This window comes from Phyllobates terribilis, unplaced genomic scaffold (assembly GCF_046119375.1).
Source record: "Phyllobates terribilis strain yellow unplaced genomic scaffold, ASM4611937v1 Scaffold_11__3_contigs__length_659146591, whole genome shotgun sequence".
NCBI classification, from domain to species: Eukaryota; Metazoa; Chordata; class Amphibia; order Anura; family Dendrobatidae; genus Phyllobates; species Phyllobates terribilis.
Genome location: NW_027362771.1, coordinates 386787708 through 386806258, shown reverse-complemented (window position 1 = coordinate 386806258; position 18551 = coordinate 386787708). Strand labels below are relative to the sequence as shown.

Below are 18551 nucleotides of genomic sequence, written 5' to 3'. Positions count from 1 at the left end.
TCGTCACCACTTCTGTATTTATCACCCACTCCTGGTTTTAGCTTACAAATACTGATGTAAAATACCGAGGTAAAAACTCACCAAATACTCAACGTGTGCACCTGGCCTTAGACTTGTGCTGTAGTTCACTAATAACCATAAAGCTTATACCTCCGAGTGAGATATCACTGCCAAGAGTTATGCCTTGTTTAAGAATAAAACAGTTTACATCAGATACTTTTGTTGCTACATTCATATGGGGAGAACACTAGACTACTGTTCCTCATCACTCGTCCATCTCACACATACACATTAAAATGTATGGCTGACAGTTATTTGCTGCATCCATCTGATATAGAGCCCAGTTACACCCAGATATAGGGACATGCTTGTAGGGCCACAGTGGTGGTTTTCCCTATGCACTAATATCTGCTCCGTTCCCCTGTCAAATATCCATTGAACACCACTTTGAAATATATCAATGTCAACATTGTACTAATACTTTTCAAATTCTTTGGTAGAGCAGAGAGCCTCAGGCTCAGGCTCCCTGCCCTACTATTTTGTAGGCCTACAGTCTATAAGACATCAGCGTCTTGGTGCTACGGCATCACTGGACGTGGATCACCTACAGAGGCCCGCTGTTGCGTGCATGGCAGAAGGGGACTCAGTGGCTGTGGCGGTCAGTCTATCAGATTTGGCATTTGCTTTGTTTTTCGCAAGGAATGCAGTACAAAGGTGGCATTATTATACACTGCTCAAAAACATAAAGGGAACACTTAAACAACAGAATATAGCTCCAAGTAAATCAAACTTCTGTGAAATCAAACTGTCCACTTAGGAAGCAGCACTGATTGACAATCAATTTCACATGCTGTTGTGCAAATGGAATAGACAATAGATGGAAATTCTCGGCAATTATCAAGACACCCTCAATAAAGGAGTGGTTCTGCAGGTGGGCGCCACAGACCACATCTCAGTACCAATGCTTTCTGGCTGATGTTTTGGTCACTTTTGAATGTTGGCTGTTCTTTCACACTCGTGGTAGCATGAGACGGACTCTACAACCCACAGAAGTTGCTCAGTTAGTGCAGCTCATCCAGGATGGCACATCAATGCGAGCTGTGGCAAGAAGGTTTGCTGTGTCTGTCAGCGTAGTGTCCAGAGGCTGGAGACGCTACCAGGAGACAGGCCAGTACACCAGGAGACATGGAGGGGGCCATAGGAGGGCAACAACCCAGCAGCAGGACCGCTACCTCCGCTTTTGTGCAAGGAGGAACAGGAGGAACACTGCCAGAGCCCTGCAAAATGACCTCCAGCAGGCCACAAATGTGCATGTGTCGGCAGAAACGGTTAGAAACCGACTTCATGAGGATGGTATGAGGGCCCGACATCCACAGATGGGGGTTGTGCTCACAGCCCAACACCGTGCAGGATGCTTGGCATTTGCCACAGAACACCAGGATTGGCAAAGTCGCCACTGGCGCCCTGTGCTCTTCACAGATGAAAGCAGGTTCACACTGAGTACATGTGACAGACGTGACAGAGTCTGGAGACGCCATGGAGAGCGATCTGCTGCCTGCAACATCCTTCAACATGACCGGTTTGGCAGTGGGTCAGTAATGGTGTGGGGTGACATTTCTTTGGAGGGCCGCACAGCCCTCCATGTGCTCGCCAGAGGTAGCCTGACTGCCATTAGGTACCGAGATGAGATCCTCAGACCCCTTGTAAGACTATATGCTGGTGCGGTTGGCCCTGAGTTCCTCCTAATGCAGGACAATGCCAGACCTCATGTGGCTGCTGTGTGTCATCAGTTCCTGCAAGATGAAGGCATTGAAGCTATGGACTGGCCTGCCCGTTCCCCAGACCTGAATCCGATTGAGCACATCTGGGACATCATGTCTCGCTACATCCACCAACGCCACGCGTTACACCACAGTCTGTCCAGAATTTGACTGACGCCTTAGTCCAGGTCTAGGAGGAGATCCCACAGGAGACCATCCGCAACCTCATCAGGAGCATGCCCAGGCGTTGTAGGGAGGTCATACAGGCACGTGGAGGCCACATACAATACTGAGCCTCATTTTGACTTGTTTTAAGGACATTACCTCAAAGTTGGATCAGCCTGTAGTGTGTTTTTCCACTTTAATTTTGGGGGTGACTCCAAATCCAGGCCTCCATTGGTTAATAAATTTGATTTCCATTGATGATTTTTGTGTGATTTTGTTGTCAGCACATTCAACTTTGTACAGAACAAAGTATTCAATGAAAATATTTCATTCATTCAGATCTAGGATGTGTTATTTGAGTGTTCCCTTTATTATTTTGAGCAATGCATATATTTAGGTGCTTTAGTGTATTTGAGCTTATGAATTTTCTTCTATGACATGGCTTTGTTTATATTTGGTTTAATATTTGCAATAAATTCGATGTGGTGGCAATTTGTTTTACCACTAGGTGGCACCACAGAATTGCAATATATTAGTTACTAGCACTAAGCACTTTATTTTTTCATGAAATTTGTAGCTTAATCACTGAAGGAATTGTGTTAATAAATGGTCATGTCACCTGATGCCAGTTTTTGTAATACCTTGGTTTTTTATGTTGATTTTTAATGTTTTTATTCATGTTTAAATAAAGATTTACTAATTTATGAATAAGGTCTCCGTTTTCTCTGTATCGGTTTACAAAGGCTAAACCAGTAGGGCCCGAGACAGGCCAAAGGGCAAACCAGTAGGACCCGAGACAGGCCAAAGGGCAAACCAGTAGGGCCCGAGAGAGGCCAAAGGGCAAACCAGTAGGGCCCGAGAGAGGCCAAAGAGCAAACCAGTAGGGCCCGAGAGAGGCCAAAGGGCAAACCAGTAGGGCCCGAGAGAGGCCAAAGGGCAAACCAGTAGGGCCCGAGAGAGGCCAAAGGGCAAACCAGTAAGGCCCGAGAGAGGCCAAAGGGCAAACCAGTAGGGCCCGAGAGAAGCCAAAGGGCAAACCAGTAGGGCCCGTGACAGGCCAAAGGGCAGACCAGTAGGGCCCGAGACAGGCCAAAGGGCAAACCAGTAGGGCCCGAGACAGGCCAAAGAGCAAACCAGTAGGGCCCGAGACAGGCCAAATGGCAAACCAGTAGGGCCCGAGACAGGCCAAAGGGCAAACCAGTAGGGCCCGAGACAGGCCAAAGGGCAAACCAGTAGGGCCCGAGACAGGCCAAAGGGCAAACCAGTAGGGCCCGAGAGAGGCCAAAGGGCAAACCAGTAGGGCCCGAGACAGGCCAAAGGCCAAACCAGTAGGTCCCGAGAGAGGCCAAAGGGCAAACCAGTAGGGCCCGAGAGAGGCCAAAGGGAAAACCAGTAGGGCCCGAGATAGGCCAAAGGGCAAACCAGTAGGGCCCGAGACTGGCCAAAGGGAAAACCAGTAGGGCCCGAGACAGGCCAAAGGGCAAACCAGTAGGGCCCGAGAGAGGCCAAAGGGCAAACCAGTAGGGCCCGAGACAGGCCAAAGGGCAAACCAGTAGGTCCCGAGAGAGGCCAAAGGGCAAACCAGTAGGGCCCGAGAGAGGCCAAAGGGAAAACCAGTAGGGCCCGAGATAGGCCAAAGGGCAAACCAGTAGGGCCCGAGACTGGCCAAAGGGAAAACCAGTAGGGCCCGAGACAGGCCAAAGGGCAAACCAGTAGGGCCCGAGACAGGCCAAAGGCAAACCAGTAGGGCCCGAGACAGGCCAAAGGGCAAACCAGTAGGGCCCGAGACAGGCCAAAGGGCAAACCAGTAGGGCCCAAGACAGGCCAATGGGCAAACCAGTAGGGCCCGAGACAGGCTTCCACGTCTTTTGGCAAATGAAAAACAAGCCTTACAATTTTTGTGTGTAAGTAAAGGCCTTTTCTGCCCACTCTTCCATAAAGGCCACCTCTAGGAAGTGTACGACTTATTGTGGTCATATGGACAGATACAAGTAACAATCCTCCTTTATTTCTTCAGGTAAAAATCCATAGCAAGGGGGTCGGTGGTACACATTAAAAAACGATGGCCGTTTCGCGCACACAGAGCTTCCACGGGTCCAAAAGATTGGTCTCCACAGGGCGAGGTGCCTCAGCTTACCTTAAATGGCAACCGATTACAGACTGTATAACAGTACTTGGTGCTGGCTTTCTCTTCTTCCCAATTTGGACAGATACTCCAGTCTCTGCTTGGGAACTCTACTGCTCCACCAGGGTTACCTTTGGTCTGTGTGCTGCCTCTCTGATTAATGCCCTCCTTGCCCAGGCTGAGAGTTTTGATGGGCGGCCCTCTCTTGGCAGGTTTGTTGTGGTACCTTTTCTTTCCATTTGATGATAAAGGATTTGATGGTGCTCCAGGAGATCATGAGAGATTGGGATATTTTTTTTATAACCCAACCCGGACTTGTACTTCTCAACAACTTTGTTCCTGACTTGTTTGGAGATCTCCATGGTCTTCATTGTGTTGTTTGGTTAGTGGTGCCTCATGCAAAAAGGGTGAATACATATTCACATACCAATTTTTAGTTATTTGATCCCATAATTTTTAATTATGCCTATATTTTTCTCACTTCACCAACTTAGACTATTTAGTGCTGATGCATCACACATAAATCGGATTACAAAAATATTTAAACACTGGTTGTAATGTAGCAAAATACATAAAAAGCCAAGGGGGTGAATACTTTCGCAAGCCACTGTATGTCAGCTGTCCTATTGTTATAATACGTTTTGTTTCAGGTAAAAGAAACCAAGACTGTGGCCCTAATACATCTAGAATGGCGATTTTTTTTCACCCGTCTTGATGAGGGCACATGTAGGAGTGGCGCATGCCTCTCCATAAGGAACACGCCTCTCAATGAATAAGGAGTGTCTACCAGTGGCCACGCCAGTCTCTGAAAGGAGTAAGATTTATGGAGTAAGTAATGCCATAGCTCGTCTTGAATTAGACAAGCTGTGGCATCACGCCCCTGTCACTCCCCAGCCTTACCCATTTTTGCGGAGCTGAGAGAAAATCACATTAAGGCTATGTGCCCACAATGCAGAAATGCTCCGGATTTTTCCTGAGCGTTTCTGCATTTCCCTGGCAGAAAAAACGCATGCGGATTGTACATGCGTTTTTCCTGCCAGGGACATGCGGAAGTGAAGCGTTCTTCACATGCATTCAGATTCAGTGATGCGGATGACATGCATTCCAATGCAAGTCAATGGCGGCGAAAACACCGCGCTTCCGCAAAATAATTGGTAGTGCTGCGGATTTTACCGCAATGACAATCTGCAGTGGAAATTTCCTCAGCATGTGCACAGCACATGTCGATTATCATTGGGGAACATGGCAGGCCTTCTACCAAGCGTTTTTTAAGCGTTTCTGCAGCGGAATTACCGCTGTGGAAACGCTTAAAACGCATAGTGGGCACACAGCCAAAATGTCAATAGTCACAAAAAATTTTGCTACTCTTCAAAGAAATTTATGCCAGTGGCGTAAAATCTTGAATGAATCGGACCCTAAGAATGCAGTTATTGTTAGAATGTTCTGTAAGGCATTGTTCTGTAGAGAACATACTAAAATGAAACACCTCCAAGTCATTTGCGACAGAATTATCCTTGAAAACTAATAATGTTTTGCTTATGAATTAACCCCTCAGTGACTGAGCCAATTTTGATCTTAAAGGAGCTGTCCACTACTTTTTACGATTGCCCCAATGTATTTACCCTGTGATTATAAGTCTTTTTATATTTACCTTTGGTAGTCTTTATTGCCTGTGAACGGCGCTATCCTTGGCCGCTCAAAAGTGCCACGTCAACCTGGCGGCAGCCGGCTCTTCCTACCACTGGTGTCACGTCAATTAAGGCGTGACATCAGTGACGCTGTCCCCACGCTTGATGCTGGGCTGTGAGCGGGGTTACCCTGCACGTCACACCCAGCATCCACCGCGCGCTTTCCCTCTCCTCATTCATTAAGGACAACTTCTTTAATGACCAGGCAAATTTTTTTTAAATCTGCAAAGTGTCACTTCGTATGGTAATAATTCTGGAATGCTTCAATGGGCCCCAGTGATTCTGAGATTGTTTTTTTCATGACATATTGTACTTCACGGTAGTGATAACATTTGTTTGATATGACTTGTGTTCATTTGTGAAAATATCGCAAATTTCGCAAAAATTTTGAAAATGTCACAATTTTCAAACTTGTAATTCTTATTGCCTTAAACCAGAGTTATATCACACACAGTAGTTAATAAATAACATTTACAATATCTGCATCATTTTTTAAACATTTTTTTTTTTTTTTTTGGAAGCTAGAAGGGTTAAAACTTGATCAGCAATTTCTCATTTTTCCAACAAAATTTACAAAACCATTTTTTTAGTGACCACATGACATTTGAAGTCACTTTTGGGGGGGGGCTATATGACAGAAAATACCCAAAAGTGACACCATTCTAAAAACTGCACCCCTCAAAGTCCTCAAAACCACATTCAAGGTCATTAACTCTTCAGGTGCTTCACAGAAACTAAAGCAATGTGGAAGAAAAAAATGAACATATTACTTTTAATCACAAAAATGTTATTTTAGCCCCATTTTTTTTTATTTTCACAAGGGTAACAGGAGAAAATGGACCACAAGATTTGTTGTGCAATTTCTCCTGAGTATGCAGATTCCCCATATGTCAGGGAAGATGGCTGTTTGGGCACACAGCAGGGGTTCAGAAGGGAAGGAGCACCATTTGACTTTTTGAACGGAAAAATGTCTGGAATCTAGAGCGTACGCCATGTCGCATTTGGAGAGCCCCTGATGTGCCTAAACAGTGGAAACCCCCCACAAGTGACCCCATTTTGGAAACTAGACCCCTGAAGCAATGCATCTAGATGTGTGGTGAGCACCTTGAACCCACAGGTGCTGAATAGAAGTTTATAATGTAAAGCCGTGAAAAGAAAAAAATTTCCCACAAAAATGTACTTTTATCCCCAATTTTTTTGTCTTCGTTAGGGTAACAGGTAAAAATATACCCCAAACTTTGTTGTGTAATTTCTCCTTAGTACGCCGATACACCTTATGAGGAGGAAAACTACTGTTTGGGCACACAGCAGGGCTCGGAAAGAAAGGATTGATGTTTTGGAACGCAGACTTTGATGGAATGGTCTGTGGGCGTCATGTTGTGTTTGGAGAACCCCTAATGTGCCTAAACAGTGGAAAATCCCCACAAGTTACCCTATTTTGGAAACTACACCCCTCAAGGATTTTATCCAGGGATATAGTGAGCATTTTGAACCCACCGATACTTCACAGAATTTGATAACATTAGGTTGTCATATTGAAAATTGTAATTTTTTTCATGAAAATGTTGCTTTAGCCCCAAATTTGTAATTTTCATAATGGATAATAGGAAAAAACAGACTTCATAATTAGTTATGCAATTTCTCTCAAACGCGATGATGCCTCATGCCCACTTTTGTTTGGGCATGAGGCAGGGCTAGGAAAGAAAAGAGCGCTATTTGCCTGAAATAGATTGTGAATGCCATGTCATATTTGGAGAGCCCCTGACATGCGAAAACTGCAGAAACCCCCCACAAGTGACCCTATTTTGGAAATTAAACCCCTCAAGGAATCCATCTAGGGGTGTATGGAGCATTTTTAACCTACAGGTGATTGACAAAACTTGATAACTTTTAGATGTGAGAAAAAAAATTTCCACTAAAATACTGTTTTAGCACCAAATTTATAATTTACACGAGGGGCAAGAGGAGAAAACGGACAGCACAATTTGTTATCCAATTTCTCCCGAATGTGGCAGTATGTGGGTTTTATACTATTATTTGAGCACAAGGCAGGGATCTGGTGGGAAGGAGGCTTTTAGAATGCAGATTTTGCATCAATAGATAGTGGGCTCCATTAGCCGAGCTCCTGAAGTGCCATAATCAGTAGAACCCCCCACCCAGGTCACCCTATATTGGAAACTTCACTACCGAAGCAATTTATCTATGGGTTTAGTGACTATTTTGACCCCATAGGTGCCTCACAGAATTTTATAACGCGAGACGTGAAAATATTACGTTTTAGTGGAAAAAAGGTATTTTTTCTATTTGCTGCAAATTTGTCAGGTACACAAGGGTAAATTGGTGAAACTGGACCCCACAGTTTATTACACAATTTCTCCTGAACGCAGTGATGCCCCATATGTCATCATAAATTACTGTTAGGCCACACGTCAGGGCCGAGAAGGAAGGAGCGCCATTTGGCTTTTGGAGCACAGATTTTGCTAGAATAGTTTGCGGGCGACATTTGTGGAGCCCTGAAGGTGCCAGAACAGCAGAAAAACACCTTTGTACGAATTTCCCCTCTCAATGAACTCATTTACAGCTACAGTGTCTATTTTGTAACATCCACGCCAGGCTTTTTTTCTGGAGAATTGCAAATATGCCAGTTTAGTTCCCATACATTGTGAACCCATACAGTGTGCCCAGCTTGTGCGTCTGGAGACATGCAGTGTTAAGTGCTCTCTCCCCACTACAATAATGCCAAACATGTGGCCACTTACTGCGGTTTAGGCACAGTGGGGCTCAGAAGGAGGGTGACATTTGGATTTGAGAACACACATATGACTGGATTTTATGAGGGGACGGGAGCCATGTCGCTTTTCCAGAGCCTATGTTCTACCAATAACATGGGGACCCACTATAGTTCCAGTAACAGACTTGAGTGGGGGCTGTTTTTTTGCGCAGGATAAATTAGGGGTTTTAATTGGTAACATTTTGGGGCACATAATATTTTTCGATCGCTTCCAGAATAAGGCTGGATCACCTTCTTGTGTTCTACGCCGAGCACTTACGTCAGGTTTCCTTGTAAATCTCACAAAAACACGATTCAGACCAATGGAACCACCCACCATAAATAGGCAGATGGAGAGCCTTTGTACTCCGTTTGGTATCTGCTCCATTGGTCTCCATCTTTTTAAGCATGCACAGATCTGTGGTTTCCCACACTTGTGCGCTAAAAAGACACCTAAAATGATCGGACAAAGCCAGAACACAGACTAGTCCAAAGTGACTATCTGCCTCATAAGTGAGTGGTTCCGTCCGGGGCTTTATCTGAATCATGGTTTTGCGAAATTTACATGGAAACACATATGTAAGCGCTCAGCGGAGAGCGCAGGATAAATGTGAGCTGAGACTTATTCCGATTTTTGAGAGGTAGAATGAACACAGACAGCAGTACAAGGGCATTTTTATTTTTGCGCAGTTCACCCTGCAGTATAACTGATGAGGCAGATTTATTCTTTGGATCAGTGCAATTACAGCGATACCAGATATATATCAGGGTTTTTTTTTAGGTTTTGCTGCTATCACACAATAAAAGTGCTTTTTTTTTTATAAAAAGTAGTTTTTTTTCGTCTGAATATTCTGAGAGGCTGTAACTTTTATTTTTTTGCGAACATAGCTGTCTGAGGGCTTATTTTTTGCGGAACGAGATGTAGATTTTTTTGGTATCATTTTTGACCACATAATATTTTTTGATCGCTTTTATTCAGATTTTTCAAACACAGAATGAACAAAAATCATTCAGTTACTGTTTATTTTTTGTGGTAAAAATGAGACCAATTTGTTCGTTGGGTCGGTACGATTACAGCGATACCAGATTTATATAGTTTATGCTTTGCCATTTTTACACACTAAAAGCAATATTTTATAAAAAAATACATTTTTTTGCATAGTCATTCTGAGAACTGTAATATTTTATTTTTTTGCCGAATGAGCCATATTAAGGCTTGTTTTTTGCGGGATGGTTTGCCATTTTTATCTATACAATTTTTTTTTACATACGTCTTTGATCGCTTTTTATTCACTTTTTTGTGAATCATTGATGAAAAAGCAACATTTTTGGCGTGTTTATTATTTTTCCGGTGTTCGCCGTATGGAATAAATAACATGTCATTTTTATAAAGCGGGTCATTCCGGATGCAGTAATACCAATTGTGTACTTTCTTTTATTTTTTGTTTCAACACAAGCGCTGCGTTTGAGTGTCGAAATGGCTTTTCGTGATGTGTGTGCTTTTTTGTGTATCTTTACAGGTTTTAGTTTACTTTTTTTCACTTTGTCCCACTGTGGGACATGTATAATTTTCAGTTTGATCACTGGTGTCATACTCTCACAGTCTCATGCGGTACACGAGTACTACAGTGTCTCACTGACACAGCCTGTGAGATCCAGCTTATAGATGGATCCCACAGGCCAATGTACCCTGGGGTCATCACATGACCCCAGGGTACCATGGTAACCATTGGAACCCACGATTCTTATAACGGGGGTCTGATAGTTACTAAGGGAGTTTTGCGGCCTCCTTGCAAGCACTTAAGTACCGCTGTCACAATTGACAGTGGTATTTAAAGGGGTTAATCAGCCCTGATCGTCTTGAAAACCGGCTGGGTACAATACCGCATGGTGTCAGCGGTCACATACAGCTGACACCCACAGGAATTTCAGCCACGGGGCGATGCTACACTCTTATTCCTAAGTGCCATTAAAAAGCGGTGCTGAGGATTAAGGCCCCTTAACGACCGTTAAAAGGTGTACCGGCGGTCGTTAAGGGGATAATTATTACTGATGCTCAACATTCTTTGGTCTTGCCATGGCTGTGAGATTAAATAAAAATTCTAATACTGCACCCGTTTGTAACAGGGCAGATCCGCCTCTCATTCATGGGGGTTCCAAATAAGATTTTTTTTATATCTTATCTCTTAATTGTAACTTTTGAATACATCACCTTTGAAGACTGAATCTTTGGTGGAATTTTCCACATCAGAATTCATGTTTGGGAATTTCACAGTGTTACAGTAGCATCAAAGTGGATGAGATTTTCAATTCACAACCAGCCGTAACAACCAGGTTTATACTAAGAACCGTGTTATAGCAGCAACTAAAGTTGAGCAAAACTATTCTCAGGACCCTGGTCCAACTAATAAATTCCATATCCATCAAGTATTGTACCTCATCTAGGCTGTAATCAGCATACTTGTTCACCATTTAAAGTGATAGCAACCATCAAGATTCCATGGGACTGATCATGAGAAAAAGAAATATTGTATAATCCACTTTATATGCTCATTTACCAAAGATCAATAGTTGTTGTTTTTTTTTTCAATAGATTGAAAGAGACATCATAAAACACTTTAAACTTAAAACTAACTTTTTTTTTGTGTGTCTTGAGATTTTTGGTTCTTTCAATGATTTGAGTATTTCATTGAAGACTATAATTTAGAGTGTGTGTAAATTATGGGGTCGAGACTATAGAATTGTAGCCAACCGCAAAAATTATCAAAATTATGGTTTTGGGAAATCCTCTCACTATACGTGACTCACTGGTCAGGTAATTACAGCGAGGGCAAAATACAAGCAATACAAAGAAATAAATGTATATTTTAACAAGTCCATCCAGACAAAGCCATCCTCCTAAAAAAATGAAACTAAGTTTCATCTCTCCAGTCGATATAAAAAGTCTACATACCCCTGTTGAAACACCATGTTTGTCATGTAAAGAAGAATCATATCAAGAAGAATCATTTCAGAATTTTTTCCACCTTTAGGCTATGTGCCCACGATGCAGAAATGCTCCGCATTTTTCCTGAGCGTTTCTGCATCTCCCTGGCAGAAAAAACGCATGCAGATTGTACATGCGGATTGTACATGCGTTTTTCCTGCCAGGGACATGGGACATGTGCCAGGGACATGTGAATCGTTCTTCACATGCATTTCCGCATGCGGGTTGACAAGCGCTTTCCAAGCGATTTTAGCATCACTTGGAAAGTGCTTGACAACTTGGTCACACTATATAAATCCATGCAAACAGCATGGCTTGCCGGCAGCTCGCGGTACACTGAAGGACTTGCCGTCACATGACTAAATGACGTCAGCGCAGGTCCTTCAGTCCACCGCGATCTGCCGGCAAGCAAAGACAAGGAGACCGGGGGCCATCAGAAGGTAAGTATAATATTTATTTTTTATTTTATTCTTTTTTTTACATGTTCTATGGTACCCGGGTCCGGAGGAGAGTCTCCTGTCCTCCAGACTCGGGTACCATCCGCACATTGCAACGCATGGATTCTGCATGTACAGATCCAGTGATGCTGAATCCATGCGTTCCAATGCAAGTAAAAAACGCAGTGCTTCCGCAAAATAATTGGTAGTGCTGCGTTTTTTTTCCACAATGATAATCCGCAGCGTAAATTTCCGCAGCATGTGCACAGCACATGCTTATTATCATTGGGGAACATGGCAGACCTTCTACCATGCGGTTTTTAAGCGTTTCTGCAGCGTTATTGCCGCTGCGGAAACGCTTAAAACATGCATCGTGGGCACACAGCCTTAATGTCACCTATGAGCTATACAATTCAATCATAAAAGAAAAAATTCAGGAACAAAAATAATGTGATTGTATAAATATGCACACCCTTAAAGTAATACTTTGTTGAAGTGCCCTTTGAATTTATGACAGTCTTTTTTGGGTGGAAGTCTATTAGCATGGCACATCTAGAATTGGCAATCTATGGCCACTCTTCCTTACACTAGCGCCCCAAATCGGTCAGATAGCAAGAAGATCTTCTGTGTACAGCCATCTTCTGGTTAACCTACAGATTTGCAATTGGATTCATGTCAGGGCCACTCTAAAACGGTCTTCTTCTGGAGAAGCCATTCTTTGGTTGGTTTGGAGGTATGCTTAGGGTAGTCATGCTGAAAGGTGAAATTCCTCTTCAGCTTTATAGCAGAGGACTGAAGGTTTTGATCAAAATTGACAGATATTTGGACCTATTCATAATTCCCTCCACTTTGACTAACGCCACAGTTCAAGCTGCTGATAAAAAGTCCTAAAACTTAATGCTGCCTCCACCATGCTTCACTGTGGATATGGTGTTCGTTTGGCGTTGTCCTTGCACCATTAACACCTTTTGGAATTATGGCAGGAAGGTCAACCTTGGTCTCATCATAATAATACTTTTACCACATGCTTTTGGCAAACTATCTAGGCATTGGAAAAAAAATAGCTTGGCTTGATTTTTTTTTTTTTTTTGGAGTAAAAAGGGATCTGACTTGCCACGCTACCCCACAGCCCAGACATATGAAGAATACAGGAAATTGTTTTCACATGCAGGACACAACCAGTACTTGACAGAAATTCTTGCAGCTCCCTTAATGTTGGTATAGGCCTCTTGGCAGCAACCAAGACCAATTTTCTTCAAATCTTTTCATCACATTTTGAGTGATGTCCAGTACCAGGCAATGTCACTACTATCCCAAATTTAAGCCACTTGATGACCGTCCTCACAGTCCTCCATGGTATATCTAATGCCTTTCAATTTTTTTGTACACTACTCTTGACAACTTTCAGCAATGATGTCTCTTTGCTGCATTTTAAGCTCTTTACGGATCATGGATTTTGCTATGACATGCATATACATGTATTATTTAAAAAAGTCATAGATAATCTCTCTCTCATACACAAATTATAGACATACATAGTCTCTCACACAAATCATGGCGAACAGAAAAAGGATACCAAACAAAAATGACTTCTGTAAGACATCTTTATTCATAATAAAGTGATAATAAATTTTAATATACTTCATTTCTGAAAAACATCTGGATACAGACAATATACATTATCACATTGCCAACACTATGCCATTTAAGTATGTATTAAATCTGACTATAAATCTTCTCGGACCAATATAAAAAAACCCCAAAAAAACATATCTTCATCTTGAAATCAAGATGGTAAGTGGCCTGTCCCAATATGACATTTCTGCTGTGCAATACAAGTACAAAGACGACACTTGAATAAGTAGCTGTAGACAAATGGTATTTGGCACGGCAGTAGCTAACACCACTCGTATCACTTTGGACGACTGCTTACAAAGGCACTCATCAATGTTACCCCGTATGTCTGCAGCAGATTGACCATTTAGGAGGAGTGAACGTCTCACAGGCACAAGATATATGGTTTAATCCTCCTTACTACCAAGTTATCGCTAAGATGAAATATAAAGCCTGCTGCCAAGAAAATATCAGGGGTTCAGCAGTTCTTAGAGATTCTAAGTTGTAATGCCAATGTACAGTGTTACACTGTAGAAACAGGAAAGTTACTGTCACTACTGATGGAGATGATTGGGTCCAAATATTATCCAATGGAGCAGGGAATGGTCTGAAAATCTATGGATTAATAAATAAGTGAGAAAACTAGTGTCATATATTCAGTCTCCTCTGACATTTAGAGAATCCTGGTGTATGTGTAATGCTGTCCTTATATGCACTGTGCATATCCGCTCAACTTTTATCTATTAGAGAAACATATGACTGATTTATCTAGAAGTTTTACATATTAAATAAAAAAGTTCTCTAATATTAGGTCTATTTTAATGATTCACATCTGTTTCTAAACAGTGGAACTGGTCATGTAAATTCATATAAAAAAGGAGCACAATAACTGGGACAATTGAGGGAGGGCTATGCATGGCTGCCAGATATTTCAGGTAGAAAAAGGTTTGCTCATTCTTGCCATATACAATACTCACATCCCAAAAATATAAAACCGGGAAACTAAATCAGTATTATGGATTGAGTCATAACATATAGGTAGTCGGCAGAGAATGGGCCAGTCCTGACTAATAAAAGCCATATACGAAGTCACAGCTATACTTTATTGGAACAGATTTTGTAACTATATAGTATTTTAGGTTAAAACGGTTTTAAATCAATTATTTAAGCGTAATCTACAGGATGGTACTATATTATAAGGGGGGTGGTATATAAATGTATAGGACATTCTATTGAATTGGAAATATAGAAAGATTTATACAAATATGTCAAGTTAATATCTTCTTATTGCATCACAATATACCTGTGCACAGTATTAGGGTCTCATTATAACCATGGTCATCGGTCCCCAATAATAAACAGAACTGTATGTTTAAAAATCAGTTCAAAGGAAAATACATATTACCAATCAAAACCCATGGTACAATATCTTGGGTCTTATAGCATCTGTAAAGAAAGTAATATTTTGCATCTATTTTATATAACAATATGGACAAAGAAGGGAAATTTAATGTATATTACCAATCATTATAAAAAAAGAAAGAATAGCCCCCAGCCAAGTGACCACCACAGGATTAATGAAGAAGAAGCGGTAATTGATATCCATTAAATATACAATTTTTAACCCAGCCTTTGTATTATTATGGCCTCTCAGAACATTGTGGCAGCATGTCTCACCAGGACCAATGTGGAACTGTCTCTGTCCTAAAGGGTCCCAAATGCAAATATGGCACATACAATGTCATCGCTTAGCAACAGCCCTGAAGAATTTTTGCTGGTTTTTATTCTGCCCTAAATTCCTGTTGAAAAATAAGAAATCGTATATATAATTTTTGCATTGTTAGCTGTGTACACATACATAAGAGGAGCGGAATAGGTATCGTGGCAAACACATGAAGATATCAGCAAGACTGCTTAACGGGAAATGCTGGACGGCAACACTTTACAATGAATATATGGCCGAGAGCAGCAACTTGTACATGTAGGGAAAATCAATCGTGAATAGCACATTCTTAGCAGAAAAAGAAAGCAGTAATGCTCCTGGATGTTTGGGAAAGTCGTACGAAGTTCTGAAGTAATGACAATAAAATGTATATTCAGAGATCATGACCACAGAACTCCAATGGCACTTATGCATTAAACATTATGGGCTTATTAAGGGGTGGTCTCAGCATCCACATTTGCCTTTGTCTTTGTCCTCATTTAACTGCTCGGTAGAGCTATGGCCATTGGACCGGACCACCCCTTGAGGTATCCAAGACTTGTCCACACACCGTTCCATCCGCTTCATGATCAGATCCAGTAAAGTGTCCACTGCTTTATTCACGTTGGTTCCATCTGCAGCACTGGTCTCAAAATATGGGATTCTGCAAAGAAAAGAACAGTGGGATTAACAGACTGCAGACACATTTGTTGTTGGGCGCATCTACCTCCTGAATTATCAGGAAAGTCAGCCTTGACCCCGAGATGTTAAAAAGAGAACCTCTCAGCAGGATTTTGTAAAGTAAAGACATGGCTCTAATGGCGCTCACTGTAATACAGATTAAATTGATACGTTTAGTGAAGAGAGCCGCTGTATTATTCTTCAATAAATCACCATTTGAAGTTTTCTGCCAATTCGATTCTGTACACAGGGGCCAGACTGTACTCTGGGTCTTCTCCTCCGTGTCTACGATTCCCTGGCCGCTCTGCTTGCAGAGGCGACTTCCAATGGAAAAGGCAAGTGGAGGGGCTGGTTAATCACACAGGGAAGAGAAGACCCTGTGTACAGTCCAGCCCCTCTGCACCGCAATCAAATTAGCCGAAAACTCCAAATGGTCATTAAAGAACACCACCACAGTGGATCTCTTCACCAAAGGTATGAATGTAATCTGTATTACAGCCATGTCTTTACTGTACAAAATCGTGCTGACAGGTTCTCTTTAAATTGACAGAACTAGAATACCATCACCATCTTTTTATGGAGTCTTCTTTCTGATAATTACTTGATCGATTTTTGTATTTGCCTACATTATATTACCATGCTATATAAACACAGTAGGAATTAGTGTAGTAGAGAGGAGTTTCCCTATATCTACAATTGTAGTTCACTTCAAATATATGGCTGTATAGAAAAGACAAGGATATACCTTCTACCACGGATGAACATATGGGCATTTTAAAATGTTAATGCACTTTCTGGTAACCTTTCTGAATAATTTGTGCCTGTACAAGAGGTAGAAGACTTTCATGCAATTATATTACTTGTATCCCACATATTTAGGGTATGTGAACAAGAAATCTTTTTGTAGAATTTTCGGAGTAGAACCCTTAGGCTGTGTGCCCACGTAGCGTTTTTCAAGCGTATATGCTGCGGAATTTCCGCAGCGTAAACGCTTGAAAAACGCATGTATATCCGCACCCCATGGTCCCCAATGGCATTCCGCAATGTCAATGCCCATGCTGCGGATTTTTCCGCAGCGTATATGCTGCGGTCAAAAATCCGCAGCATGTTCATTAATTTTGCGGAAGCGCAGCGGAATCAATGTGCGGATGGTACCCAAGTCTGGATGAGAGGAGACTCTCATCCAGACCTGGGTACCAAAGAACCTGTAAAAAAAAGAATAAAATAAAGTTTATACTTATCTTCTGATGTTTTCCCTCCGTCGCGCTGTTGTCTGAAGGACCTGCCACGTCATCGAGTCATGTGACCCACCACATGACTCAATGACGTCACCGCAGGTCCTGCACACAACAGCGTGAGCCGCTCAAGCCTCCGGACGGGGCAGAGAATGCATCAGAAGGTGAGTATAAAGTTTATTTTTTTATTTTTTACCATTCTGAACAAGTTGTCAAGCACTTTTCCAAGTGATGCTTGGAGAAGTGCTTGATAACCCGCATGCGGAAATGCATGCAAAGACGCCTCACAAACGCTTCTACCTGGCGGGAAAACCGCATGTAATATCCGCATGCGATTTTCCCGCCACGGAGAAGCGTAAAAAATATGCTTCAGGTCCGCAACGTGGGCACATAGCCTCAAGATTCCAAGGAGGATTTGGAGAGTTTCTGCTCAAAAACCTTGAAAAAAAAAAAACTTTTTGCACATACCCTTAGCAGTTTCTCCCCATGCAGATGCTAGAAACTACAGTTTAATTTAGTGCGTTTAAGGCTATGTGCACACTGTGCGTTTTTGATGCGTTTTCGCCACGCAGAAATGCACCAAAAACGCCAAGTAATCAGTATGCCAGCTAATGCAATGGCAATTCTGAAGTGCTGGGCACATGATCAGGAATTTTCCTGTCAGGATTGTCATTGAGTTTAAATCTGCAGCATGTCAATTCTTTGTGCGTTTCTGCAGCGTTTTTCACCCATAGACTTGAGTTGAGTCAGTCAAATCCGCAGCAAAAAAGCAGGTATAAAAATATTTGCGGATTTGCTGTGTATTTGACTGACTCAATTCAAGTCAATGAGTCAAAAACGCCGCAAAAAACACACAAAGAATGGTACCCGGGCTGGGGAGACTACTCCTCCCATCATCCGACCTCCACTCCCGCTGATAATGGGGGGAGCAGGTGCAGCTGAGTGGAGAAGTAGTCTCCTCAGCTGGTATCTGTGTGCAGTGTTTAAAGAAAAAAAAAAAAAAAAAAAAAAAGTAAAAACACCTTTTATTCTCACATGTCCTCCCGAGGTCCCCTGGCGACCCAATCACCCGACAATACATTGACTAGAGCAGTGTACATCACTGCGCTGCTGGGGCTGAGTTCACCTGACAAGCTCCGGGACCTCACTTACGGCATCGGTGCTGTGTGAGAATTTTCCCATGCAGCACTGATGCAGTAAATAAGGGCACCAGGGATTATCAGCTGATCTCCAGCTGATGAACTCAGGTAAACTCAGCCCCAGCTCCTGTCAGTGTATAGAGTGCTGTCTTCTACAGCAGTCACATCAGTGATTGACGCACAGGCAACCAGCACTGCAGCGACTCAGTCCTTGTGCAGAGACTCCAGAAGCTCGACCTCATCAGCTGG

The 18551-nt window shown here is 42.4% G+C and overlaps 1 protein-coding gene across 7 annotated transcripts in view; it reads right to left on the bottom strand.

Moving 5' to 3' along the window:
- Window positions 1-13519: 13519 nt before the first annotated feature.
- RAB27A (RAB27A, member RAS oncogene family) overlaps window positions 13520-18551 on the bottom strand; it is a 93803-nt gene continuing 88771 nt past the window's right edge. For 6 of the 7 annotated variants that reach the window (XM_073653007.1, XM_073653006.1, XM_073653008.1 and 3 more), the window contains one exon: window positions 13520-15911. In XM_073653007.1, coding sequence (XP_073509108.1) covers window positions 15713-15911 — 199 coding nt within the window. In that variant the 3' untranslated portion in view covers window positions 13520-15712. The remainder of the gene's footprint in view (window positions 15912-18551) is intronic. The other variant, XM_073653012.1, reaches the window with a different exon arrangement.